Genomic DNA, 25,319 nt, shown 5'->3' with positions numbered 1-25,319 from the left:
CTGGTTTGGTGAGCTGCATTGCGTTGGCGCTTTCTATTTTGGAGGAAATTATGGTAGGGCTTCTCTAGTATGTTTCGCATGTATAATAGTAATAATAATATATTTGAAATTGCAGAAACGCGCATCATAGTGACTGCTCGAGATGCTCGTGCTTCTTGTGCCTATGATCTAGATAATCTTTAGTAGCCTTAAGTATAAGATGATAGCAATACACGATATCTAAGTTTTCTCCCTTGCCTCTAACGAGGTTGATACGATGTGATAAGTTCTGTCCCACTATCTCCCACCGACTTTTCCGCGTGCGGTCTATAGCATGCTATCTCAGCCCCGCGACCCTTCGTGCCGCAAGGCCAACGCTTCCCCAAGTCACGTAAGCGCTCACCTCCGCTTTGAAAATGTCGTTGCAGACTTCTTCTGCATCTTGGTTGGGGGCACAATGCTGCGGTCCTCGCCGTCTTCTTCTTCTTCTTCCTCCTCGTCCTCGTCGATGTCGTCAAAGTCAACCTCGTCCTCCTCTACCACGCTAGCTGCATCCATCTCCTCGATGTCATTAGCACCCTCATCTTCGCGGTCGTCTCCATCGTCGCTGTCTGCCTCGTCGTCATCCATTTCCTCGAGTTCCTCGTCGGAGACACCCAAGCTGCCAGTGGCTGCAGATCCGGCAACTCCAGCGACGATTACTGCATCGCGCGTGCCAACCTCCTCGCCTTCATCGTAAACGGCCACGTCGTCCTCCTCCTGACCAACGAGAGCAGCCCCGCGAGAGCTGCGACGTCCCCGGCTGCTTTGTCTTCTGCTACCCCCGATAGAACGGATACCGCTCGTCAGAGCCCCGGCTTCCGAGGTCAGTCGCGCCCCGCCCCGCTGGCCACGCCGTAGCTGCATCTGCGCCTCTAGCATGTCCAGCTTGCCCTTGAGTAGTAGCAGGCTGTTGAGACCACGTGCTCGCTCCTCCAGCACTCGGTGTAGCTCTTGAAGTGACTTTGTCACACCCGGCTGGCTTGCCAGCGCCCCACCATGCGTGATGAGCGTCCACTGCACCCATCCGATCAGTGTCTGTGCCCGCCCCGGGCGCCGGTACATCCGTGCTGCTAGTTTCTGTAGAAGAGGCCCAGCCAGCGCCGGGTCCATGCGCTGGATAGTGTTGCGTACCCAGGTTGCATCAGTTGTCGTGTTGAAACAAAGTTCAAGATTTGTGTCATCATTGTTGCGCAACGCAGCGTTCAGTAGGTTTCCGAGAGAGGCAAGGCTTGGTGAGCGTTTAGAGAGACCATTGTTCGCACCATCGGCAACAATCATGTCTCCTTCTGATACACTCTGTAGCAAGCCTAGCATCGCAGACACATCCACAGTCTCCTGTTCGCGGATAAGGTCTCCAAAAGTAGGCTCCTCGTCGGGAATGTTGGCATCGTCCTCATCTTCCTTGTTGTTCCTTTTTCCGTTCCCAATAGACACATAGTCTTCGTTAGATCTGACGCATAGAGGTAGACTATTTGCTTTAGCTTGTTCGCTTGCATCTGCCTTCTCGTCCTTATCATCCATGCCGTCCATGCTGGCATCGTCATTCTGGCTATCCGAGTCACTGGAAATCTCAACCACTGCTTCGCTGTTGCCTTTCCGAGCAACAGTAACTTTTGAAACCGCCGCAACCGATGCATTCGTCTCATTAACTCGCGGTTTTATTGTCGGCTTCGCGCTCTTTTTGGTGGTCGGTTGGACAACCTTTACTGGCGGCGCTTTCCTCTTCGTTGATGCCATTATTTTGGCGTGGGTGAAATACCTTTCAGTTGACTTGTAAGTTGCAAAAATTTGAGCCTGCGGAGCACCGATGGCAGATTGTGGTTTTTGGGTAATCCGATTCCTTCAAACTGACCACACTGATTGTTTGTTTGAAGGTCCATATGTAGCTTCAACAGAGACTGTCCGTAGCATTGGCAGAAAGCAGAAGCAATAAAAAAACTTCCCGATAGCCAGTTTTTTTTTATCATTCTCCACATAAGATATCGATAAAAGTCACATGGCGATAATAATGACTTATCACGTGCCACTGTCTCTCATAAGTCTGAGATTACTCGTACATACATACAGTTGTGGCGTAAGATAAAATACTCCATTTGCCCACAATATGTATGTACTCGAGACGCGACAAGAACGAGTCGCGTACTCAATCAAGACTCGTTATGATAAAAATAACCTTCGTGATGCCGCTCTATAGAAGCAAAATACCAATAAGAGGACCTGCCATTTGGAAAGCGTGATTTCAGTGGCTAACTCCCTTAGGGCTTCTCCTATGCTACAGTAACCGTTTGGTGACTATGTCGCTAATACTAGGCTATGTTATGTCTCTCGAACGGAGTATCTTACAATTCAATCGCAGCATTTGCAGCATTAAGCATTGCTCTGTCTGTTAGGATCTGGCTTCGTGTTTTGTTTCGGAACGACGTTGCGTGGCTAGGGGGCATACGCGATTTAATTGGTCGCACGTTGCTGGGTGGTAAGCAAGGATACATAAGCACCCTCCCATTTTAACTTTTTTTTCCTGTTACTTCTTTTGCCCTTTGTCCTTTCTTCTTTCCTTTTTTATTGTCCTTTAGTGACCGCGCACAGACCATTTAGCAACCCCACTTTACACACACTGTGTCGTCGTTTAAGCGAATCAGAGATAAGAACAGATCAGAGGCTTCGGAGTCCTCAAAATAAATACCTCCCGCCTTCCAACCGGGACAGATATGTGATTTTTCTCTGGTTTTATTTTTAAAAGCGACGTACCTCCGGTCCCACATCCAATCATTGTCCTTCATCAGGACACCTCTTCGCTGACTACGCATCAAACTCAACCACAAATACCTAAACTCTTTTATTACTCCAATTTTCCTATTTGTTTCTTCAATTCTTCCCCTGCCTCCACCCGCCACACTCGCCACAAATACCCGCCACATACCTCAACTAAGTAGCCAGCCACTACTGAGAATCTACCAGCCTTCTCAAATGTTCCATTAAGTCAGTGCTAATCTAAAGCCATGCGATTACCTTCACTGAAGGGAACCGAAACCTCCCAAACGATGGCTACCTTTGGACATGTGTTATTGCTAACGACATATTCTTCTAGCTAGCCCTTTCGTGATTTCTGTCGCTCCTTTCTCGCCGGATACCCCATATGCTCTACGGATGGCTGTCGTGATATCATCACCCTCGGCCGATATCGTTTATCTTAATCAGAAACCAAGTCCCGACATGGCATCTCTTTCCGGTGACCATGCGCCCACCAGCAACGGCGTTAATGGGTAAGTAAGATGTTTAGTGCGATTTGCTCATCGTCGCATTTTGTCTTATTATATGACCTCGTTTGTGGGCATTGTTGAGCCTGCGCCCTGATCCCCTACTTTCAATTCACTTTGCTGTTATCTGTTGTCGACACCCCCACGTGACACGCGTGCTTACTTTTATCACACTGTCCATTCCATATACTGGCCGTTCCCTATTGTACACATCGGCCGCCATCACAGCCGTGTTTGCGCGCGCTTTGGAAGTCGTGATCTAACAAGTGGCACTAAACAGACGCGTCCATTCGACGTCCACGGAGACAAAAAACGGTCTCGACGATCGCGACAACACTGTCACCACTGATGGGGAGCCTGAATCCATCGACATCGTGGTCAGCAACGCCAAAAACGCCAGCGCTTTCATTGCGAATGAGGCACTCGAGGAGCGTCAAGGGAAAAGAACGGAGGAGAACGACAATGAGGTCTCTGACAGGAAGGACGAAGTGAGGAGTTCAAGTGCCAATTCCGGCAACGGAGCAGACGCAACATCATCCCAACCGACAGCAACACTTGGAGAGGAACTTGGACCTCTGAAGCAACCGTCTCCAGAGCGCGTAAGTAACGAATTTGGGGAAATGAAATCGACCAAAGAAGTTGCAAAAGCGCCAGTTGTTGCAGAGTCTACCCCATCAGCAACAGTGGTGGAGCCAACACAACCAGACGCTGCTGTTTACGCGCCAACGGAGGACGATGTGGAGATGCACGATGACGCTAGAGAGCCACAGACCACGAGCCTATCATCAGAATTGGGAAAGACCGGAGACGAAGCAGTAGCTGCCGAAGCATTACCCAATGGCGTTGTGGCACCCCAAGTCGGTACATCTTCTGGTCTTCTTCCTTCTCTTCGAGGCGATACCTCTTATGAGCAGACAGCTGCCGGCACTACTTCTGATATGACCATGGGTGACGCACCTTTCAACAAAATAGCGCGTGGGCGTGAAGATGACATGGAGATTGAGCGTTCGGTAAAGCGCGCCAAGACTGAAGATGCCGAAAGTGCCAACACCTCGACGTCGCAAATTCTCGTCGGGACGATGGTTGCGTCGACCAATGAAATGCACATGGACTTGCCAGCCGTTGTCATCCCTCCTCGCAGTCGTGCATCCTCCAGAGAAGGGAGCCTTTCCGATCCGAAACTCGACAGTTGTGCGATCTCACCCTATGCGAATCGTGAGATTCGTCGTGTGCTTGCCAGCATTAAGAAGACTAAGGTCGGCAACAATTTCAAAGACCCCGTTTATAAAAAATGGCCATTTTTGTGGGACTCATATGTCCAGCGCGTGGCAAAACCAATGGATATTGGCCAGATCGAGCGCAATTTGAGGGAGAGCGTGTACACCAAGCACGGCGACTTCATCAATGACTTATTTTTGATATTCGAAAATTCTGTTTCTTTCAACGGCCTTGGCAATATTGTGACTGACGAAGCGAAATCTTTGGTGGACAACTTTTTCAGCCGTCTGTCAGAAATATCTTCTCGTGAGCCTCAGAAGTCTGACAAAAAGGACTCGAAGCAGCTTCCAACTCGTCAGACAGGGCCTCGCGCTGCGGCAGGGCGTCGCGAATCAAGAGGTGCAGCTACATCGCCGATTGAAGATTCTGTGACGGCTTTTTCGGCAAGTCCGATTGCCGTCACTATGCAAGCTGTCAAGGCATCGCCCAACCCTGTCCCAATAGCTGGTGCTGCCGAAGTCAATACTCCTGTTTTCGCAGTTCCGGCGTCCGGGATGCCGATCATTCGTCGGGACTCCACGAAGGCAGATGGCGATAGGCCTAAACGCCCTATTCATCCACCAAAGAACCGAGACCTGGGATACGAGCCAAAGAATCCCAAAAAGAAGTTGCCCGAGTTTCGGTTCTGCGAAGAGGTTCTCAAAGAGCTTATGAAACAAAGGCATTACGAGACTAATCACTGGTTCTTGCGACCAGTAGATGCAGTCGCGATGCAGATTCCCACTTACCACAAAGTGATAAAGAAGCCAATGGATCTCGGCACAATGCAGACGAAACTCAACCTCGGCGAATATAACTCCGCCAAGGACTTTGAAAGTGATGTGCAGCTGATTATCAGAAATTGTCGAAAATTCAACGGCACGGGGGAAGTGGTAAATGCGGCCGACCGCCTGGAAGAACTCTTCAAAGCCAAATGGACCGAAAAAGATACTTGGATTGCCGCACATACTTCGCATGGATCAGGATCGGTTCTGAGCCCAGTGGGTGGTCCTAAAGAGGACGAGTCTGACGAAGATAATGAGGGTAGTGAACCTGAGGGCGACGAGATATCAGGAACGCTTGCTACAAGCGACACGGTTGATGCTCTAGTCAAGCGACTCGAAGAAGAAAACAGCAGATTGAGCTCTCTCCTGATGGCCAAAATTCCCGACATGACGATGATCACTACGCAGCAGACGGTCCTGAACATGATTCAGAAACAGATTGTGGAGGAAAAGACAAAACTGGCAGCTGCTGAAGCCGATAGGAAGTCTCGGAAACCAACCAAAACAAAAATTGGGAAAAAGGGAAAAAAGCTCCGATCGGTGGAGTTTCTGCAAAGCGCGCGACATTTAGTGGCATTGGTGGCGCTGCTTCAAGGAAAACTTCTGGTGCATCAGCGAAAAAGGTGCCTAAAGTGAAGGCATTTGGGCAGGCAGAGAAAAACGTCGTCACTGATGGGATCAACAATTTGGACGTGCAGCAGCTTGAAAGGGCGATTGACATCATAAAAAAGGATACCAACCAAGAAGTACGTGTACTGTATCTGTTTAGCATCAAGTATCCTTTTGCTTGGCTATTATTTGGGATGTCCGTGCTGACCAAGACAGGAGAGCGAAAGCGGCGAATTGGAGTTGGATATCGACCAACTTTCCCAAGATGCGCTTGGGAAGCTTTACGACCTGATCATAAGAGCATTTCCGCACATGAGGGTGAAAACGGAGAAGACTAAATTTGGTGGAGATCCGTCCTCCGTCGGAAAGCCAAGTAAGCCGAAGAAGCATAAACCTATGGGCAGGTTGGAGCAGGAACGGAATATTGAAAAACTCCGTGAAATCAAGGCGCAGTTCCAGCGACCCGGTAGCGGAAGCCAGGAGCCTCTCCCTTCCGTGGAGGTCAGCCAGCCTATGGGAGAAGCAGAGAGTGAAGAAGAGAGTGAAGCGGACTCTGAGGAGGAATAGACGGAAAATTAATTTTTCTTGTCTCCTTTTTTTATTTGTGCATCCCTACTGTCTGTCTGTGCTGATCCGCGGGCCGCGTTATGTCGGCAGTCAACCTGTTGGCAAGTCGCCAGTCCGAGCTCTCATCGTTACGGCGGATCTGATCTAGTCGAGATCCCACATCACTGATATCATCCTGGGCTGAACAGCTTCTTACCTGGGTGCTTCACAAATGCCAAACCTCCTGTATAATGTTTTTATTTCCCCTTTTTTTCGTGGGCGCGACTCCCGGCGATCATGGTTCTGGTTTTTCTTACAAGTTTTTGCTTTTATTCATTTCAATATTAAGGACGTGGAGGCATCAATGGGAGGACAAAAAGGGCGTATTGGTGCGAACCTAAGCCAGGCGTCAGTTTGCTATTCGGGAACGGGGAAAAGGGGAGGGTAGGACCGGAAGGAAGGTGGCATTTACTAGTTTTGGCACAGACGCGAAAATGAACACGATGAGATGACCGAGCTCAGTCTCATTTTCGGAGGGGGAGGCCTGGCAGAGATGCTAGATGTACCTTTTTATGTCTTTATTATTTATTTATTTTTACACTGTTCCGTTTCATCGGCCTATTTGGCTGAGCCTTTCAACTTCGTTTATTTTATATGCATAAAAATACCCTTCAATGAAAAACAAATTGGAAGGAAAAAGAAACAAAAGGCGGCAAAACCTTCATGAAATGGAACCGAAATCGTTCCATATCAAATCGTGTCCCTTTGTGTGCTGTGACATATTATCAACGCTGCCTGCATGCATTCCGATTCGCTGCTGTCGTCGGAACCGGAGGGGGGGGGGGTTAGCACTCCCAGAGCGGGCTCGGATGTCCGACGGGGAAAAGTACCTCGTAGTAAACTGCAAATATTCCAATATTTATCTATCCAGCAGTTGTCCTTTACGGGACGAGAAATAATAAGCCTTAGAGGTAAGAAGAAAGTGCCAGCATGCTTGGCCGTGTGCTTCTAACAGTCGACGCGATCGCCTTGCTTTTTGGAGCTATTATCGCGGACTGGAATGAAACCCATATCTTCAATCCGAGATGGCCACCACACGCAAAGTAGGCTTCTCTTCCCCAATCTAGCCTTGCGTCAGCACAAACCAGAGCATGCCGCTGATGACTTCATTATCAATCGATAGATTTCATAACGCCCAGACCATGACACTTTCCGTCTCCCTAGGCATCGCTACTTTGGTTTACACCTGGATGTCCCCAGGGTCTGTATCTGGCCTTCGATCGGCTGCGTTCACAGGCTCTGTGTACTGGCTGGCCGGGCTTGCCAGCGCGTTGTTCCCCGGCACCAGCGGCCTCGATCCTGATTTTGGTGGTCCGGGATTCCCGCAAGGGCCCATGTTCGCATTGTTCTCCACGCTGGCCCTTGGTGGCTGGTTGCTGGAGGTGATGACGACCAGAAAGAGGGGCCCAGTAGAGAGGGCCCAGACTAAGAGTGGATGAATATGTGTGAGAATTGCAAAACCCTACCTAATCTTCGGCTCGTGGCTCGTCAAGCTGCGCCACGTCGCCGAATGTACAAGGGGGTTTGCGTGACATATCAAGCCTCGCATGTTTTCTGGAGAGGGGACTAATGCTTGCGAGTATGGGGGCTGGCTTCAACCCTTTTGCTAGTACGGGGTACGGAGTACGGGGTAAGAATACGGAGTACACCGATTGCTTTGGATTACGTGTAATTTGCATGTTTTGGAACTACCCCCGTCTATTTGGCAAGTATGTTTCTTAGCCGTCGTGAAGAGGGAATCAAGGCAGGACACTCGTAAGATAAGATACTTAGAAGTAAGATACATATTTCAAAATAAGCTACATGCGGAGTACGGAGTACGAGTGCACATACGTGTGTCAAGCTGCAGGCGACCCACAAGCTGACGAGGCAATTATGCTAGGGGTTAAGGACGGGAAAAGCTTACACTGTCTGAACGGCGATAAACCAGTGGCTCAATACAGTGCGCCGTGTCATTGTCAACATGGAGCGCGCGGACTACACGTAAGATACGAGTACGGAGTACGACGTACTCTGTACGCCAACTGGCCTAAACAGTCAAAGACCCTCGGCATTTACATAGGACGCGCAATACGGAGTATCTTAAGATACGAAATAGCATTGGCGCAGTGCTGTCGTGTGCTAATGGGTGAACAAGATTTTGCCAACAAGATCGGTTTGTTTTATCTAGCACGTCCTCATTGCTCCTCCTTACCGTATTGGAGCATCGAATTTCTAGCTGTTCCTACATTGTACAATCATCTCATCCAAACGACGAATCTTGCCTTGGTGTACGCGCTCAGTCTACGAAAACAGACAGCCGGCCCTTTCCTTCCCGCCTTATCGGATCTGATTGCCATCCAGCTTCTTGGCAATTTCGCATTGTTGACAGCCTCTTACGAGACCTCACCAGAAAGATACCCGCATTGCAGCAGTTAGGCGACAGTTAGGCGACGGCCCGTAGCGTTCGCCCTTTGAGCGAGCCATTATTGCCTGGCAGGCTTGCGCTGCCACTGCCTGGCAGTTGTGGTGTTTTCAATATCAGTCCGAACTCTCCAATTCTTGTGACCATGCACGCACCAAGCAGATGCCCCGACTTGGCATTAACAGCCACCTCCAACCACGGTTCCAAATGGGAATTATACGAGCAATACGGCTTGCGGCCTCTCCTTGCCTTTTTTTCTCATCGAGTTGTTCGCAGCGGCCCTAGGCTGCTCCTTTACCTCGCCCTCTTCATCTCTACCTTGGTCGTCGTAACGAGGTGTTTGTCCGTCAGCATCGCCGATTTATCCATCGTTGCCAGCTCTGGCCATCTTTGGCGACAACACCTTGGCTCCAATTCTGATTCCTCTTCGTCTGGCCACCCATTGTCTGGTTTTGTCGAATATGGCGACGCATCAGGTGGTGGTGGTCTGCGCATCGTCGTTTTTGGCGAAAATGACATCGCCACGTCAATCCACCCATATGCTCTTCATACCCAAGTTGACCACAGCAACATCTCATGGACGCAGGAGTTGTGCTCTGAGGTTTGCTGCACCCCAAATGATACCTCTTACGCAACCCAGCCTTTGGATATTTGTGACTGACGCAGACAGTTGGCTTGTTCTACACACATGTCTTTTGTTCCGGTAATGAGGACGTCCCGGCGATCCCTCATCAGCAATAAGCTCTACGCCGAAGCTGCGGACTCCATGGTGGAAAAAGCAAAATCCGATTATATCCCTGCACATGACTACTCTTTCGTATCTGCAGCGTACCCTACTTGTTGGGAAGTCCCAGATTTAGCTGCACAGGTCGCATCTTTCCTTGACCAGCCAAAACCAGGGTGTCCGCCCAAGGAAACTCTTTGGGTCTTCTCGTTTGGGTTCTGGGATATCTGGTCCTTGTCAGCTTATCCGTATGATATTGCGGACGGCTTGATTTCGTCACTTGTTGCCGAAATATTTTATCACATAGACACCATATATGCTGCATCCTTGGACAACAATTCCGTGGCCTACTCGAGTTTTACAGCCGCTTCTGCGCCGAAAAAGCGCGTGGTTGCCAATGGCCAGGATTTACCGTGGGATGATGCATCCGCTGAGCCATTTCGCGTCGTCCTCCCATTGCTGCTGGATCCGTCACTCGTCCCCGGTTGGCATCTTGATCGTCCGGAGGCTCCACAGTTCCATACCAAGTCGGAGCAGGTGCGCAATGCCGTTCGGCTGACAAAGCGGTGGAACGAGGTCATCCTTTTTGAGAAGGAGGGGTGGGCCAAGAAGAATGCTGAGCTCGTCAATGAAACTGGCGCCCCAGGCGCTGTACAAGACGATCCCGCAGCCACTGCCCCGAATGTCGATGCTGGCGTGGGCAAGAATACGGGGACCCACAGGGCAAGTCCGACCGTGAATATCTCACAGAAGAAGAAGCGCGCTACGGTTTCCGTTCAAGGCGAACTCATGACTACCGTGAAGAAGAAGTTTAGCGATGCCAATACCGGAGATGATCCGTCGAGGCTGAGGAGAAGGTTGTGGCGCGACGCCATTATCTTACGGCCCTCGGAATACATCATGGATGCCGTTATTGATGGCCAAATGCACGATATCGGTGTCAAGGACAAGAATGGGTTTGGGGCATTTCTTGAAGAGGACAGCTTCCAGGAAGTCAAGCAACCGTGCATTCTGTCATCCGAGGAGGGCTTGTTGGTGAACACCACCGATAATAGCGGGCACAACGTATCTCAGTCATCGAATGTGGCGGCGGGTGATGTCTGCGACTCGCCCGATGATTATCTCTTCCTCACATCATTCAGCCTTGGCCGTCGCGCGATCAGAGAGGTTGGTCGAATATCCGCTGCCATCGTGCGCATGGATATGGACACCAGAGGTAAGCTGGAGAAGGCCTTAAAGCCGTCGTTGGAGCCCGACCGAAAACCCACATCGTGGAAGTTGTATTTTGATATGGTTTAATCTGGGATGGGCGTTTGCGATCATTTGTATTTACGGTGCCCGTTTCTCACATCTCGGATTTATGGTGGACGGCGTTCCGGCACTTATCAAGGTCGATAACCACAGGGCGGGTGTTTTCCTACGAAGTACAGAGTACTTCGTACGTATTTGTGACTTCCATATCTCTGACTAAGGTCAGTTCTAGTATGTATATACGCCTGCCTATGTGTGGTCCGTCATGAGAGCGCACCATGACTCATTTCACCAAAGGTACTGAATATACAAGCGATAGTGGCCAGATCTTCCTAGAGGATGTATACTCGTAGAAAAGGCCGGGAAGCACAGTACTTCCTTTCCGTATACAATACTAGTACTCGTACGAGTACTCGTACCTGCCCATATGACAATGCGCAGTGGCATCACGAGTCAGCGGCAACAATCAAGGGTCAATATCGCGGATAAGCCGGATATAAAGGCTGGCGCCGAGAGCAGTACAAATATGCCACCAGCCATGAAATTCAAGTAGCCAGGCGAGTGGTATGCCGACAAAATTGCGTGCAGAACGCAGGCTCGAACACATCTCAAGATCTATCTGCCAGAGGAAGTAACCAAAGGCCAGGGTGCCGACGGCACGGGAAAACTGGTGGAGGTATCGCGGCCGGTTTGCGACGGGCCTGCGCCAAAAAATGAGGAAGAGCGTGCGAAGGCCGGTCACGAGAATCATACTGTTGAAGGCGAACACGTGGTGTAGGATCTGGGCGGTAACGAGATAGAGAGCCGATGCCGCGACCACTGCAGCTGCCGAGCCGACCGTAGCGGCCATACTGTGCGGCCAGACACCTCGCAGCAGTGCTCCGGCCAGCACCAGCATGGCTATCTCGTCGCCATATTGCGTCGCATGCTTGAGGGTGGCATGGAAGACGAGCGAAAAGGTGCCAAGAATCCAGAGGGAGACGGCGAGGAAGTCCGGGCGGGTCCACGAGGGCGCCGGGGGGTGGGACTTGTCTTTTGTCGCTGTCTGCTTCGACGATGAGACACCTGGATAGCGGATGGCAAAGTAGACTTGTGCTCAGGTCAGCTAGGCTCATCGGTATAGGAGGATGGGATGCAGCGCACTGTACGCTAAGTTGGTCAAGGTATTCATAAACTCTGCAATGTAGAGAGTGACAGCGTAATCCTCTTCGCAGAAGCTGGGGATCTGGTCAGCAAACGTGGCTGGAGAGGTAGGCACAGAACTTACTTGGCTGTGCTTGTGGGCGCTCCCCAGACACCAGCACCGGCGTACCTATCGCCGGCAAAGTGGCGGTTGTGGTGGCCCATGGTGATAGACAGAGGCTTCGAGCAGCTGCAGTCGTGCTCGTAGAGAGAAGAGAAGGAGAGAAGGCACGCAGCTTTGGTGTGGGTGGGACCGAAACGCATGCCTTTGAAGCGAAAGAGCCGGAAAGGAGGGAGAATTGCTTTATCGCACGGCCTTGTTTCGTCTGGGCGCACTATAGGTACATTTTTCCAACAAGATTTTGTCTATCGGATCGCAGTGCTGCTATCGACAGAAGCTGTACATGGTCTTCAACCACGTATACTACAAGAGTAGTAAATATCGTTTCGCTTTGTATCTTACATATATTTGAATAAGCTTATTGATTCGACTGCTTCCACGGAGTAAGCCGGTTGGGTTGTATCGTAATACAGTGTCGCACAGTCCATACTCACCGCCCGGCAGAACCTTATCGTTGCGTAACGCTTTCCACATTACGGAGTATCTCCGTCTCTCTGCCTTCGGCACGCCTTCTTCTCCCTTAAAGATCGAGTCATGCCGCGCTCTCCCTCGTCTTCAGGCCTCCTTTTGTCCCTGCTGGGCTCGCCCGCATCGACGTGGGCCATGTACCGCGCCTGTATCGGCGCTTTCTTCTCGGGAGCCAATATTTCCGTTGCCGTCTCTTTCTGGCTATTTGGTAGGATGCTCTTGCCGACGCAAGCATTGTACTTTTCATTTCGATTGCTAATCTGGAGCGGGGATGGATTGCGAACTGTTCTAGGTCTCATAAATAACGTCCTCTACGTCGTCATCCTCTCCGCTGCCCAGGATCTCGTCGGCAATCTCCCTAAGGGCGTCGTCCTCCTCGCTGATGTCATTCCCTCTTTCGCGACGAAACTAATTGCCCCATACTTCATCCACAGGGTGCCCTATGCCGTACGTGTCCCCATATTTGTCGCGCTGTCGACTGCCGGCATGCTCCTCATTGCCACTACCCCGCCCGAGGCCTCGGTGGCCGTCAAATTGATCGGTGTCGGGCTGGCTAGCCTTAGCAGTGGCGGCGGCGAGCTGAGCTTTCTGGGACTTACCCACTACTATGGCCACTTGAGTCTGGCTGCTTGGGGGAGCGGTACGGGTGCTGCTGGTCTTGTCGGTGCGGGTCTTTACGTCGTGCTGACGGACTGGCTGGGCTTTACCGTGCGCTCCAGTCTGCTTGCATCGGCCGTCTTGCCGGCCGTCCTGATGGTGAGCTACTTTGGCGTTCTTCCACAAGAACCTCTGCGAAGGGGATCTGCCGCGTCTTTAAAGCATGAGGCCTGCACGACAGCCAAGTATGCTCGCGTATCCGAATTAGACACAGTCGGCGAGGACGATACGGAGCAAGTTGTTGTATCTGCGTCTTCGAGCTTTGCAGCACCCGATCTTAGCCCTGGAGCCACGAGAGCCGACGTCTCTGCTGCGGAGGAGAGTCTGCTGCTGCATCGACCACGGACGGGCCACGGACAACGACATACAATTTTTTTTGCAAAGATTCGACGCGCTCGCGCCCTCTTCTTCCCATACATGCTACCCCTGCTCCTCGTTTATGTCGCTGAATATACCATCAACCAGGGCGTGTCTCCTACGCTGTTGTTCCCTCTTGACCGAAGCCCATTCGACGAGTATCGTGCCTTTTATCCATTCTACGGCTTTCTTTATCAGCTTGGTGTTTTTATCTCCCGCTCGTCTACGCCCTTTTATCGTGTCCACCACCTTTATATACCAGCAGTCATTCAAGTTGTCAATCTAGTAGTATTGACCGCCCAGGCGCTCTATTTTGACAGCTTCTTACCGTCGGTCTATCTCGTCTTTTTAATTGTCTTCTGGGAGGGCCTTCTTGGGGGTGCCGTGTATGTAAATACATTTGCCGAGATTATGGAGCACGTTCCTATGGAGGATCGCGAATTTAGCTTAGGGGCTACGTCAGTCAGCGACAGTGGCGGCATTTGCATTGCTGGCTTCATAGGTATGGCCATGGAGGTAGGCCTGTGCAACTGGCAGGTCCAACACGGTCGTAATTGGTGTCATGAATTTGAGCGAAGCAATGTGTAGAGGAGCATCGGGTTATTTTTCTTTATATGTGTAACTTGGCTGGACCACTGTTTCGTCTAGGCAGCGACAGTATATATTTCTCGACTAAACTTTTCAACCGGCATGGCACTTTGTCTAGTAGGCGGACGACTGACTAATATAGAGTACATGTACAGCGTACGGAGTACTTTACTGCAAAAGCCCTACGGTTGTACACCGTATTATATCGATACCTAGGGAGGGATATTACGGGTGCTCAAGTAAGAAGTAATGAGAAAATGAAAATCCTCCCGATGACATCCTGCCTTGTATTTTCTATGCCTATGACCACCGGAAGTTTGCCTCCAGTGATCCTGAGCCCGTACCAGAAGCCCCCCAAAAACGAAGAACAAATTGTTTTCTTCAGTAAACTCCGTAGATCCTTCACCTAGAATATATAAGAAGAGGAAGCGTAAAACATGAGAACTTAGGGGCGATCATGTGCCGTGTCCTCTCTAAAGAATGCCCCGTGAAGTGCAGAAAATGGCCAGCATCATATGCAGCAGCGTAAAAAAGTAGCCCCAGCATAAAACCCTGTTTCCGTGGATAAATACGACATGGGGAAGCAGAAGTAAGTCTTAAGGCGAGATGGTCCAATGCGTCATCTACCGTTCTGGCTGTGAGAGCTCATTCCACTGGTTCAGAATATACTGAACATTCAGGGCATCGTAAATGGACGCAGTTGGCACACTTCTGTTGTGTGAGAGTGAACATGTCTCCTAAGCCGCAGACATGCTATTCACATTGTCAGCAATGACAACCTAGTCTTTGAGGCGATAGGAGGAACAGGCTGAGCTAAAAGCTCTTACACATTCCCACTTGTAAAAAAACGCAGTGGGTCTCTCTAGTTTGCGTTCATTCTCGTTGTAAAAGCTGTAATGATCGTCTGTAGAAATGGAAGGCTGCATAAGAGCAGTTTATCAGTCCCACGCTTTACTGTGGGAACAAGGAGGCAGACCACGTACCATACTGCTCATTCATCGGGCAGAAACGCCACAACCAGTGTAAAAAGCTAGATGTGAGTTATCTTGCTGGCATGAACTTGAGCGAGCCCTAGGCAATAATAGTACGAGCTTAAAGAGAGTCCGGAGAGAGTGCCACCGTAATGAATTGGGTTATGGCAGTGTTTTTCTGTAGAGTCTGAACTTTGTATTGAGAGAGGCTGTTAAAATGAGAGAACTGGGCGTCGCTAAAACGGGGCTCGAGACAAATGCCAAGTTTTATTCAGTCGAAAAGAAGGCCAGCACTCACCTTTGGGCATCAGATCGCAGGTTGAAACAACGGCGTGACAGAACTGAGATCACACCGTCAAGAGAAAGTGCAATAGGATATCGGGACACTTCTAGGCTGTCAGAGACTGCATGGACGTAGCAGAAACAGTCAAATGATTGTTATCGAGGTTATGTGGGCTAGCTATAAGAAGGGGCACATCGCAACGTAGATATAATATGCGAAGTAACGGATAGCTATAATGAAGCTGCTGTATCGCGAGAAAATCTGTGAGATATAAAACTTGTATGCCGAGAGGTGATTCAGGCGAAGCGAGGCGAGAAGGATTCCAAAATTGGAGGTGCTAGGAGGCAGATGGATAGGGAAATGGGAGAGATGGGCGGATAGATGTAGGCGTGATGAAGAACGAGAGTGAGTCGTCAAAGGGTCTAAGTACCACCGGGAGGCACCGGAGAGGGGGATGGGCAGATGAAGGGGAGCGAAGGGAGTGCTTAGGGTGGCAAAGATAGGCGAGGTGGCAGAAAAGACAGGCAGTCAGGGGCGGGGAGGCGCAGAGAGGCATAGCGGATGGAGAGGAGAAGGAAGGAAGCAAAATATAAGGAGAGGACATTGTAAAATGTCGTGCACAGGAATGGCTAGGGCGTGGGGGGGGGACAAGGGCCTTGGGTTCTAGAAGCGAGGATGAGAAAATGGGTGTGAGAAAGGCCGGCATTGCCCCAACAGCGACATGGGGTACTAGCAGTAGATGTGCACTGGAATTTGCAGCCCTGCTGTTGTCCGCATGGCGTCCTCGCTTCGCCTGTGGGCGCCTCCAGTGGCAGCGAAACATTTTCCATTTCCGGTTAGGTGCAGACGACGTGCTCATGCCCAGCCGCGCTGCCCGCCTGGAGGGCTGGGAGAAGAAGGGGAGGGTATTTTCTGCAAGTCACCCAAGGGTGTCTTCCTTCCTAGTACTTCCTCTCGCCCTGCTTTACCTTGGGGGCGCTCTCCTTGCGTATCCCTGCCGCCGTGCTGTGTGCCGTTTGATGCAGAACAGGGGGGAGAGGGCCTTTTTCCAAAGGAAGGACATCGAATCACGCCAGTATCGGGCCATCTTGGAAGATGCATCGGTTTTTTTATCTCGATCCTGGACATTTTTCCTTGCACCGATCCTTCCAGAACATGACAGTAAGACCTGCCCCCCTGCTCAGGCCCTGATCCTAGAGAGTGTGCTACCCGTCGTGGGTGGCGGTGTCGTCGTCAGCATCGTCAGGGCCGAGCCTGGCTTGCTCCATGGTACTCGTAGATGGTGTCTGTCGTGGCATCGCATGACGAAACAACTGCCCTAACAAGTCGCTACCGGGTCCGGGTGACTGTCCTGTACACTCCGTACGGAGTACAAATGCGTCAATCTCGGTAGTGCCGCCCCGGCTGACATTACGACTTAGACTTGTCGCACAACCATCCCTCCCAGCGTTTCATCATACAGTCAGACCGTTGGGAAATGGAAAAACCGTGTCTAAGATGTGATGACTGGCCGACATGCGCACACTTGAAACAGAGCTAGCACGTTTAATTACATAAGATACTTGTTTACTCCGTACGCATGATATCCTTTAACGCTCTTTCCTGCATTCACCAGATGGTACCTTGAATTACGGGGCCTCGTAGAATAAGAAGGAGTCCTCCCGAAATTGGTAGTGCGCCGCTGCCAGTCGCACCAGAGCGCGCCGTTGAAGACCGTGTTAGCCTTTCCCGCGGCCTCCCTGTTGATGCTCCATACGGAGTACTTTGGAAGTGCTCGCAATACTCCGTACAGTACGAAGTACTCCGTGGGACTCCTATGGAGTACTCGTACCGTCGTTGTATATTACGCAAGATTTTTGCCGCCGGACATTTGTTTAAAAATCGCTAGCGACTTAAAGTCGATCTCTCGTGGCACTTCTACGCGGCTTATCAAAGAAGGGGCACTTCACTCTCCGATTTATCGGTCCCGGCCTACGGCCATGGCTCTGATCTTTTCGCTTACCTGTACGAAGCCCGTTTAGAGTACTCCCATTGTATCTTACGAAGTATTCCGCCCTTCATTGTTATTTTTAGCTTGCTTTGCTTTGCTGGTACGAGCGCGAAAAGCATGACGCGTATTGTATTCGCACGGCCTTTGCACGGACCTGATCGCCGCCCCGGCTGATTACTCTTGGATGTTCCGTAAGATAAGATACATCAGATCTGGACTTACGGAGTAACTTGCTGGTATACATACTATCTTACATCCGTTATGGCCGTTGGCTAACGTTGGCTAACGTATCTTAAGTACTCTATAAAGGCCTAGCTTGGCACCGCCTGTTCAGTTTCCTCCGTACTCGTGCTCTGTACAGAGTACTGACCATTCGCATCGAGACGTTCTCGCCCACTAGTCTATAAGGGCCCATGTTTACACGCTTTTCACACCCTTGCATCGTGTTGTTGTACCCTGTACTCCGTACTCCGTTCGAGCGAGTGTTCCCAGAGTGCGGATTGTAACAATATACAGTGCGAGCACGGAGTAGCATCTTGTACTCGTACTCCGTACTCGTAGAAATTGTGGGGTCATTATATAATCGGCTCCTGCAGTGTTTCCCTGCCGCCTTCGCGAAGTTCAGGCAGAGCTGATCGACCGACGAGGCTGCAAATTACTCCGTGCAGACCCTTTTAGATACACAATACTCAACACAACCAAGATGGCCTCGAAGTTTGTGCATGCTACGGTACGCCATGCACGGCCGCAAATACGAATGCTTGTTTCCAAGCCCGCGACCGCCACGATTGCCTTACGATTCATGTCCTCTTCCTTCGACCCTCATCCATCGCCCCTGCGGCTGCCTGCCAAAGAGCAGGCTGAGTTCGAGCGACTACTGCGCGAGGCATCCGAGTCTGTCGCTGCAGCTGAGCTGGCAGATGCCGTGCGGGCAGCCAACGAAAAGGCTGCGGCCACTGCCGCGGCGGGGAGCACCGTCCAGACCCAAACCGCACCTCTCACTGCTGTTGCACCTGGCACTATTCCCGAAGGGACAAGCGGAAACCCGGTCGAGGGTGTCTGGCGCGGCGCGGCGCCTGAGTTTGATGGCGATCGCAACCCATTGACAGGAGAGGTAGGCGGCCCCAAAACCGAGCCATTGCGATGGGGCAGTAACGGCGACTGGAGCTTCAATGGGCGGGTGACCGATTTCTAGCGATATGCCAAGACGGATGGAAAAGGCAAGACAGGGAAGATGTAGGGGAGGCATGCGCAGAGTGCTCCACAAAGATATAGATTGGCGACAGAATGATTGTACGATGGTGGGCAAAGTATCTGATTACACACTGGTTTCCTACTATAGACGCGAACTTGGGTGGAATTTTTGTTTTGACCAGTCTCTGAAGAGGCCACTAATCTGTCATGGCTGTGTCGCCCACTTCCAAACTTTCCTTGTCGGCCTCACCCCCCTCAGGTTGTTTAGTGCCTATTTGCTTCAACGTAGGCTCTCCTGATGGAGGTTCCGCGGTCTCGCCAACTTCGGTATTGTCTGACCCGCGTTCAGTCGGGGTTGTTAAGTCGTTGCCACCATTCCTATCCACTACGGTCGTCGCGTGTGTTCCGTCCGAACCCTTGTCTGAGCTGTGGTGATTGCCGTCGGCATCCATGTCAGCCTCCTTGTCCTCTTCAATGATAGTAGAGTCGTTGCCAGGTTCAGTGCCATGCTCTTCGTCAGTGCTACCGCCTTTCTCAAAGCCTCCCCCGTTGTTGCTGCTCCGTGACTGGCGATCACAAACAGCCTGACTCTCATATTTTCTCGCTTCGCCAGCCCGCAGAGAGCATACAGTTTCGGGATGGTTTTCTTTATCGTGGTTGGTTGCAGGTTTTCGTGCCGAGCGCCACCAATCACTGGAGAACCCGACAGGTCCTCCATCGACACTGTCAGAAATTCCGATTGTGAACATGCCGGACAACTTTCCACTAGGAGAGATCTCAATCTCGCGCATAGCCTGGCGGATTCGTTCCCGGCGGGCTTTGCCACGAAGACGGCTCTGAGCGCCTGCTCCGTTGGTGACCCAGCGTATACCAATGACCATAAAGCTGAGGCCATCGTGCGGTTGACGCCATCCGTGAGGCTCGCCACCCCATTCCCGGCTCCGGATACCAAAGCGCGTGGTCGAGCTATATTTTTCGAGAGCTGGCAGCACGAGCAATGTGACGTGAAGATCTTTCTCCGGTGGAATCTCCATAGGACCCGATTTTGGTGGCGCTGTTAGCACAGTCGGATAGCGCTTGCTCTCTTCGGGCTCAGTTGTGTTTGCCTCGTATGAGACACCGATTGCCTTTTTGCTGACGACGCTCCGCCCATTGGTGTCTTTCCTGTCCACTTTAATTAAGCCCAGTAGGTTGACGTCTACGTCATCGGACCACTCGCCTCGAATCCATCCAGCATGGATGCAAGCAGCTATAACGTCGGAGTCATCGGTATATACTTCGGTTCCCCAGACAGCACGACGGTACGTTATTTCCTCTCGAGGGGCAGTAGCCAGGTATACCTTGCTAACCTTCACTGTGAGTGTACAATTCTCTTTGCCTTTAATCATATTCAAAGGGAGAGGTCGCGGGGTAGTTGCGTAGGGAAATCGTGGGGGCCGGCCTGTGCTTGGATCGTGTTTCCGGGAAGGCTTGAGCTTCGGTTCGTACAAAATATCGCCCAGATGGTGCCGAGGCAACTTTGCCACACTATCCACGACAGCCCGAGATAAAATGATTTGCTTAGGAGTCTCTAGCACCGCCGGTGGAAGGCTGGAGGCGGAGGCGTCGCCGACATTCTTCACGCCCGAAGTTTGGAGCAGCGGTGGCTGTGCTAACTGTTGCAATTGCACAGATCGCGGTATGTCTTGGAGAGGGTGAGTGCCGGTAAGTTCCTGTGAGGGTACCGTGGGTGAGTGGAGAGGAGTTGATGCTTTCGTATTTTTCAGAGCAGCTGGGCCGCCATGCGACGGCGAAGACGAGGCCGGCTCAGGGTGATGGTGATGGTGATGGTTGTGATGGTGGCTGCCGTACAAGTCAGTACAATCTGTCCCCAGGCACGGTCCTCCCGCCCTTTCGAACGGTGTGACATTGTTCAGAACATACTGGTGATGGTGATGGACGGCTTTCACCCGCTTCGATTTGCCCATTGGTGTGACCCTTCCACCATTGTCCTCATCGATTTTCCCTTCCTCTTCTTTCACCTTGCGACGCTTGTTCCTCGAGCCATTCTTATTGGCTGAGTCGACGTTCAATTCTTGTGGGGTATAATCTGGGTCTTCTCGGCGTAGTGCAGCTCCGCTGTTGCCACCTGACGTTGAACCGAATGGGGAGGAGCCAACCGAGATCGGGCTTCCGAGACCCATGCCGACCATATTTCCAATGCCCGCAAACATGCGGCCGAACTCGCTCTTTATAGCCGGCTGACCAGCAGGACCATGAATTTGTGGCTGGGCACCCTGGACGGCCTGTGGCAGTGGGGAGACGCGACCCTTTCGACTGATTTCCTGTATCGTCAACAAATTGCGCGGTACGTGGTGAGAGTTGTCTTCAGCTAGACGATTGCGCGAGGGCTCATGAGCAGAAACAGTGCTAGAGGATATTCCCCCCATGATACCCCCACTGCCACTATAAGCGACGGATGGTGGTGGCGGGATATCCTCTAGAGGGCGCGAACGAGGGCCCGGTGCGATCTGTTTCTGGAGCTGCTGATGCTGGTGCTGGTGCTGTTGTTGGAGTTGATGTTGGAGTAGCTGCTGTTGCTGCTGTTGTTGCTGGTGCTGGTGCTGGTGCTGGTGCTGGTGCTGGTGCTGGTGCTGGTGCTGGTGCTGGTGCTGCTGGTGCGGACGTTGTTGTTGTTGCTGCTGCAGTTGCAGTTGCAGTTGCAGTTGCTGTTGCTGTTGCAGTTGCTGTTGCTGTTGCTGTTGCTGTTGCTGTTGCTGTTGCTGTTGCTGTTGCTGTTGCTGCTGCTGCTGCTGTTGCTGTTGCTGTTGCTGTTGCTGTTGCTGTTGCTGTTGCTGTTGCTGTTGCTGTTGCTGTTGCTGTTGCTGTTGCTGTTGCTGTTGCTGTTGCTGTTGCTGTTGCTGTTGCTGTTGCTGTTGCTGTTGCTGTTGCTGTTGCTGTTGCTGTTGCTGTTGCTGTTGCTGTTGCTGTTGCTGTTGCTGTTGTTGTTGCTGTTGCTGTTGCTGTTGCTGTTGCTGGTGCTGGTGCTGCTGTTGTGCTTGCGCGTGCAGAACACCTAATCGGTGGTGGTCGGGAGACTCGAATGGCTGTGAATGCATATTAGAGGACGATTGATGCGAGAGGGGAAGGACCGATGAGTTTGAATAGTGGTCTTGAGGCGGCACTTGTCCAAGAGAGAACTGCGACGGATTTTGGGAAGGCGTCGAAGAGGGTGGGTATTCAATGGGCCGCGTTCCATGATCGTACGGTCGCGGCTGGTCGTAGGGCTGGCGTGGCCAAGAGAGATGTTCGCGGAGTTCTGGTTGACGGCCATAGGTAGACGACTGCTGAGGCCGATGCATGTACTCCGACGCATGCACGCTTTGAGGCGGACGACCGGGATCTGATCCGATTGTCGTAGCCCGGTCTCTTCTCTCTCTCCCGACCAGCTCTAATTCGTGAGCCTGTCTTTCTCGCTGCTCCCGTTCTCGTTCACGCTCCCGTTCCCGTTCACGCTCGCGTTCACGCTCGCGTTCGCGCTCCCATTCCCGCTCACGCTCACGCTCTCGTTCTCGTTCTCTTTCCGACAAGTATGGTAGAGCGCGCTGGTGTTGCGGTGGTTGATCCTCGTACTTGTGGTTCCGACCGTGCTTTTCGGGACTGTATTCAGGGCCGCGCGCGGAGTACATGGGCTCCGAGTGTCCAGGAGGGGGACCTCCAAGCCTGCTGTGCTGATCCAGAGGTCGGGTAGGTGGTATGCTACCGGGACGAGGAGGAATCGCTACAGCAGCCATCCGGACTTGCTGGTCATTCGGAGGGCCGTGTTGATGAGGATACGACTGGGGAGTGCCGTATCGGGGTATCTCGGGAGTGGTCACATATGTTTGTTGCTGGGGTGAGGCAGCAACGTTTGAGCTGGGCCCCCTAGGATCTTTCCCATCATATGGGGGTCGCTGATGTTCGGGCGGCGTCTGCGGCCGTCGGTAGGGGCCATAATCTGTCGCGGCCGAAGATATGCGAGGCGACGCGTGAATTGGCGACACGTAGGTACCCCCAGGGCCGGCTGTCGGAGGGCCCGAAGCAGAGGCGTCTCGTACGTGAGATGGGGGACCACCAAGCATAGAAGAAATCGACATGGAGCTCCCGGAACTGCCTGCTCGCTGAATCGAGTTTAGCGAAGGCAGTTCACGCGACGGGGGATATGCCGGAGGAGGGCCGCTGATGGGCATGGCGAGAGGACGCGGTGGCGGAAGTGAGAATGGGTTAAGTGAGTTTTGTGAGAGAGGGCCGGGGCCGAGTGGATGGGCAGGGCCACCCTGGCCGCTTCCCTGCATTGCAGGCGGCGGCGGCGGCGGCGGCGAGGCAGACTGCTGAGGCGCTGGAGGGCCGATGAGAACTGGAGTCGACAGGCACGGCGCGCTTGGATGGCGAGCGTGGCCGGGGTGGTTTCGCAGGCCTGATACGAGTCGAGAGGTTGAAGCTGAAGCCGACACTGATGTCGGTACTGATGCGGATACGGATACGGATGTGGATGCGGATGTTGACGTTGATATTGATGCTGATAATATCGTAGCTGTCGATTCGGTATTTATGTGAGGCGGCAGGTAAGAAGAGCGCGACCGAGAATGGTACGACGAGTCTGACGGCCGCCGCTGATGCGCGTGGTGTCGATCTGCATAGACGGCGGATGGGGGTGAACGCGAGGTCGAGGGTGGAGGGTACGCTTGCCGACTATACATAGGCGACGGGGCGTTGCGAGAATAGGGATGTTGAGATGACGAGAGCGGTGGCGGTGGTGGCGCCGGGAGAGGTGGCTGTCTTGCGTCCATCTCGCGTGGACTGGACTAGTTATTTATTTATTTATTTAGCCCCAAAAAGCAGGCCGAAATTTCTTTGTCCGACCAGAAACGGTTTCGTCTCACATTCGTCCTAGGCACTCTCGCGCTTCGCCGCGTATGAAGGTAGGAACAGGCTTGGGCGGTCGTTCTCGGATGTCGCAGCAGAAGGCGCAACGGAGCCCTGGCAAAAAAGGCCACCGACGCAGGGAAGGTACGGTGGGAAGAAGATGGTTTGGGAAGGGCAGGAGCGGAGCGGTTGCTTTTTGAGTACAAGACCCTAAAAAAGACGCTGGCTGCCAGAGGACCTGGTGCGGCAGAGCAAGCTAGGCCGACAACGCTATTAGCTGCAGGAGTATGGGGACCCCAAAATGTCACGACCCTCAAAAAACATGCAAATCGGGAAGACCGCAGAAGGGGCAGAAGGAGGCAATTGCTGGGGAAAGGGATAAGAAGCTGTTGCTGACGAGAAGGCAACCTGAGGCCGAAAAGGAAGTAGTACGGAGTACTCTTACAGGCGAATATGGCAATCACGACTGGTGGGCAGCGGACACTGATTCAGAGCGATGTCTGCGCGAGTACGAGCACGCCGTACGCCGTACAGTCCACAGCTTACGAGTACAACTCGGAAACCCCACGTATCTTGGCTTTGGTTTCGAAATGAAGCTAATACTAATGCACGGGTGGCAGGAGATAGTGCATTGCACCGTACAAGTACTCGTATCTCACCAGACTTACCCGGCCTCATTCCGCGTGAAATTTACCGAGGCAGAGGGAGAAATAAAACGAAATATATGAAAATGGGTTGCGGTAATATTTAGTGGACGCGCTGCAGGGGTTAAATTCTGCGTGACGACAGAATCACCCAATGGTGAAAACGGAATGCGAATCTAGGTGCGTCGAGTTATGTTCTGCTTCGTTTACATCTTCGAGACAAGCCGGGTTTTGTTGTTTCTTACTGGTAGACTTACGTCATACGACAGCCTGCTGATGCTTGCTCGCCCCAGCGATGTACGGAGTCCCTCCGGATGGAGTACGGATTGAGACATAAGAAAATCCATAACTGGTAGACAATCACTCTGACCCGTCTCGCCAAAAAAAACCCAAAAAACTCCGTGAGATAAGATACACAGTTTGCTCACCGCCTCAGACAAATATTCGTCTAAATATACGGAGTATATATACACTAACAGTACTCCGTGTTACCAGCATCAATGGCACTACTACGAGGATGGTTTGTTCTACAGCCTTTTCATTATTCCCCCTCACACATTTCCCGTTGTTTTTCAATAAATACACAGACAATTAAACAGACACCTTACCAAGGTTTTAGTTGCAAACCCGGATATAATTTAGTCGGCAGAATTATAGCGGTCTTCTTGAATCGGACTAGCGGTGATTATTAGCCAATGAAGTATAGGCATAGACCCGTATCATATCTTACTATGCAGATATAAACAATTACGGTGCTATACGGAGTATCACTGGACGTTTTTACCTTGTCTACCGGGTTCGCCCCCCACTTGTTATATTCGAAAGCAAGGCCGTCTTCTGGTAGATGCATAGGAAGACCCTATGAGGTATATTAACGCACATCTAGCTAGGCAAATGTAAGATGGATGATACGAGTACAAAAATAGGTAGCCTTCGTTACGAGCCAGCCTCCGGTTCACCTGTCACTGCATTGCAGGCCACAGAAACAAATGTGGCCCAACTGTTTTGCCGTCTGCGGCTACCGAGGCATATGAGTACATGCCAGTTCCTATGGAGGCAGCCATTT

General features: G+C 51.8%; 8 protein-coding genes across 8 annotated transcripts; 5 read left to right on the top strand and 3 right to left on the bottom strand.

Annotated features, from left to right (window-relative positions):
- Positions 1–378: 378 nt before the first annotated feature.
- On the bottom strand, positions 379–1,758 carry CMQ_7004 (small nucleolar ribonucleoprotein complex component; the record flags this gene model as incomplete). Its single annotated transcript, XM_014320690.1, has 1 exon — positions 379–1,758. The coding sequence occupies one exon, from the start codon at positions 1,756–1,758 to the stop codon at positions 379–381; it is 1,380 nt and encodes a 459-aa protein (XP_014176165.1).
- A 1,476-nt stretch (positions 1,759–3,234) lies between these two features.
- On the top strand, positions 3,235–6,496 carry CMQ_6755 (transcription regulator; the record flags this gene model as incomplete). Its single annotated transcript, XM_014320441.1, has 3 exons — positions 3,235–3,284; positions 3,559–5,761; positions 6,146–6,496. The coding sequence occupies 3 exons, from the start codon at positions 3,235–3,237 to the stop codon at positions 6,494–6,496; spliced, it is 2,604 nt and encodes an 867-aa protein (XP_014175916.1).
- A 1,181-nt stretch (positions 6,497–7,677) lies between these two features.
- CMQ_6718 (uncharacterized protein) lies at positions 7,678–7,974 on the top strand (the record flags this gene model as incomplete). Its single annotated transcript, XM_014320404.1, has 1 exon — positions 7,678–7,974. The coding sequence occupies one exon, from the start codon at positions 7,678–7,680 to the stop codon at positions 7,972–7,974; it is 297 nt and encodes a 98-aa protein (XP_014175879.1).
- Positions 7,975–9,645: 1,671 nt separating this feature from the next.
- Positions 9,646–10,962, top strand: CMQ_6589 (uncharacterized protein; the record flags this gene model as incomplete). The annotated part of the gene is made up of 1 exon (XM_014320275.1): positions 9,646–10,962. One exon carries the CDS (start codon positions 9,646–9,648, stop codon positions 10,960–10,962), a length of 1,317 nt encoding a protein of 438 aa, XP_014175750.1.
- Positions 10,963–11,380: 418 nt separating this feature from the next.
- CMQ_6750 (alkaline ceramidase family protein) lies at positions 11,381–12,261 on the bottom strand (the record flags this gene model as incomplete). Its single annotated transcript, XM_014320436.1, has 3 exons — positions 11,381–12,003; positions 12,058–12,131; positions 12,182–12,261. 3 exons carry the CDS (start codon positions 12,259–12,261, stop codon positions 11,381–11,383), a joined length of 777 nt encoding a protein of 258 aa, XP_014175911.1.
- A 490-nt stretch (positions 12,262–12,751) lies between these two features.
- On the top strand, positions 12,752–14,287 carry CMQ_6517 (golgi integral membrane protein; the record flags this gene model as incomplete). The annotated part of the gene is made up of 2 exons (XM_014320203.1): positions 12,752–12,893; positions 12,978–14,287. The coding sequence occupies 2 exons, from the start codon at positions 12,752–12,754 to the stop codon at positions 14,285–14,287; spliced, it is 1,452 nt and encodes a 483-aa protein (XP_014175678.1).
- A 3,947-nt stretch (positions 14,288–18,234) lies between these two features.
- On the top strand, positions 18,235–18,726 carry CMQ_6796 (uncharacterized protein; the record flags this gene model as incomplete). Its single annotated transcript, XM_014320482.1, has 1 exon — positions 18,235–18,726. The coding sequence occupies one exon, from the start codon at positions 18,235–18,237 to the stop codon at positions 18,724–18,726; it is 492 nt and encodes a 163-aa protein (XP_014175957.1).
- A 196-nt stretch (positions 18,727–18,922) lies between these two features.
- On the bottom strand, positions 18,923–22,933 carry CMQ_6695 (histone deacetylation protein rxt3; the record flags this gene model as incomplete). Its single annotated transcript, XM_014320381.1, has 3 exons — positions 18,923–19,889; positions 20,649–21,241; positions 21,857–22,933. 3 exons carry the CDS (start codon positions 22,931–22,933, stop codon positions 18,923–18,925), a joined length of 2,637 nt encoding a protein of 878 aa, XP_014175856.1.
- Between the last annotated feature and the right edge of the window lie 2,386 nt (positions 22,934–25,319).

This window comes from Grosmannia clavigera, assembly GCF_000143105.1.
Source record: "Grosmannia clavigera kw1407 unplaced genomic scaffold GCSC_108, whole genome shotgun sequence".
NCBI classification, from domain to species: Eukaryota; Fungi; Ascomycota; class Sordariomycetes; order Ophiostomatales; family Ophiostomataceae; genus Leptographium; species Leptographium clavigerum.
Note: the sequence above shows the minus strand (reverse complement) of the source record. Positions and strands in the feature narration are given on the sequence as shown.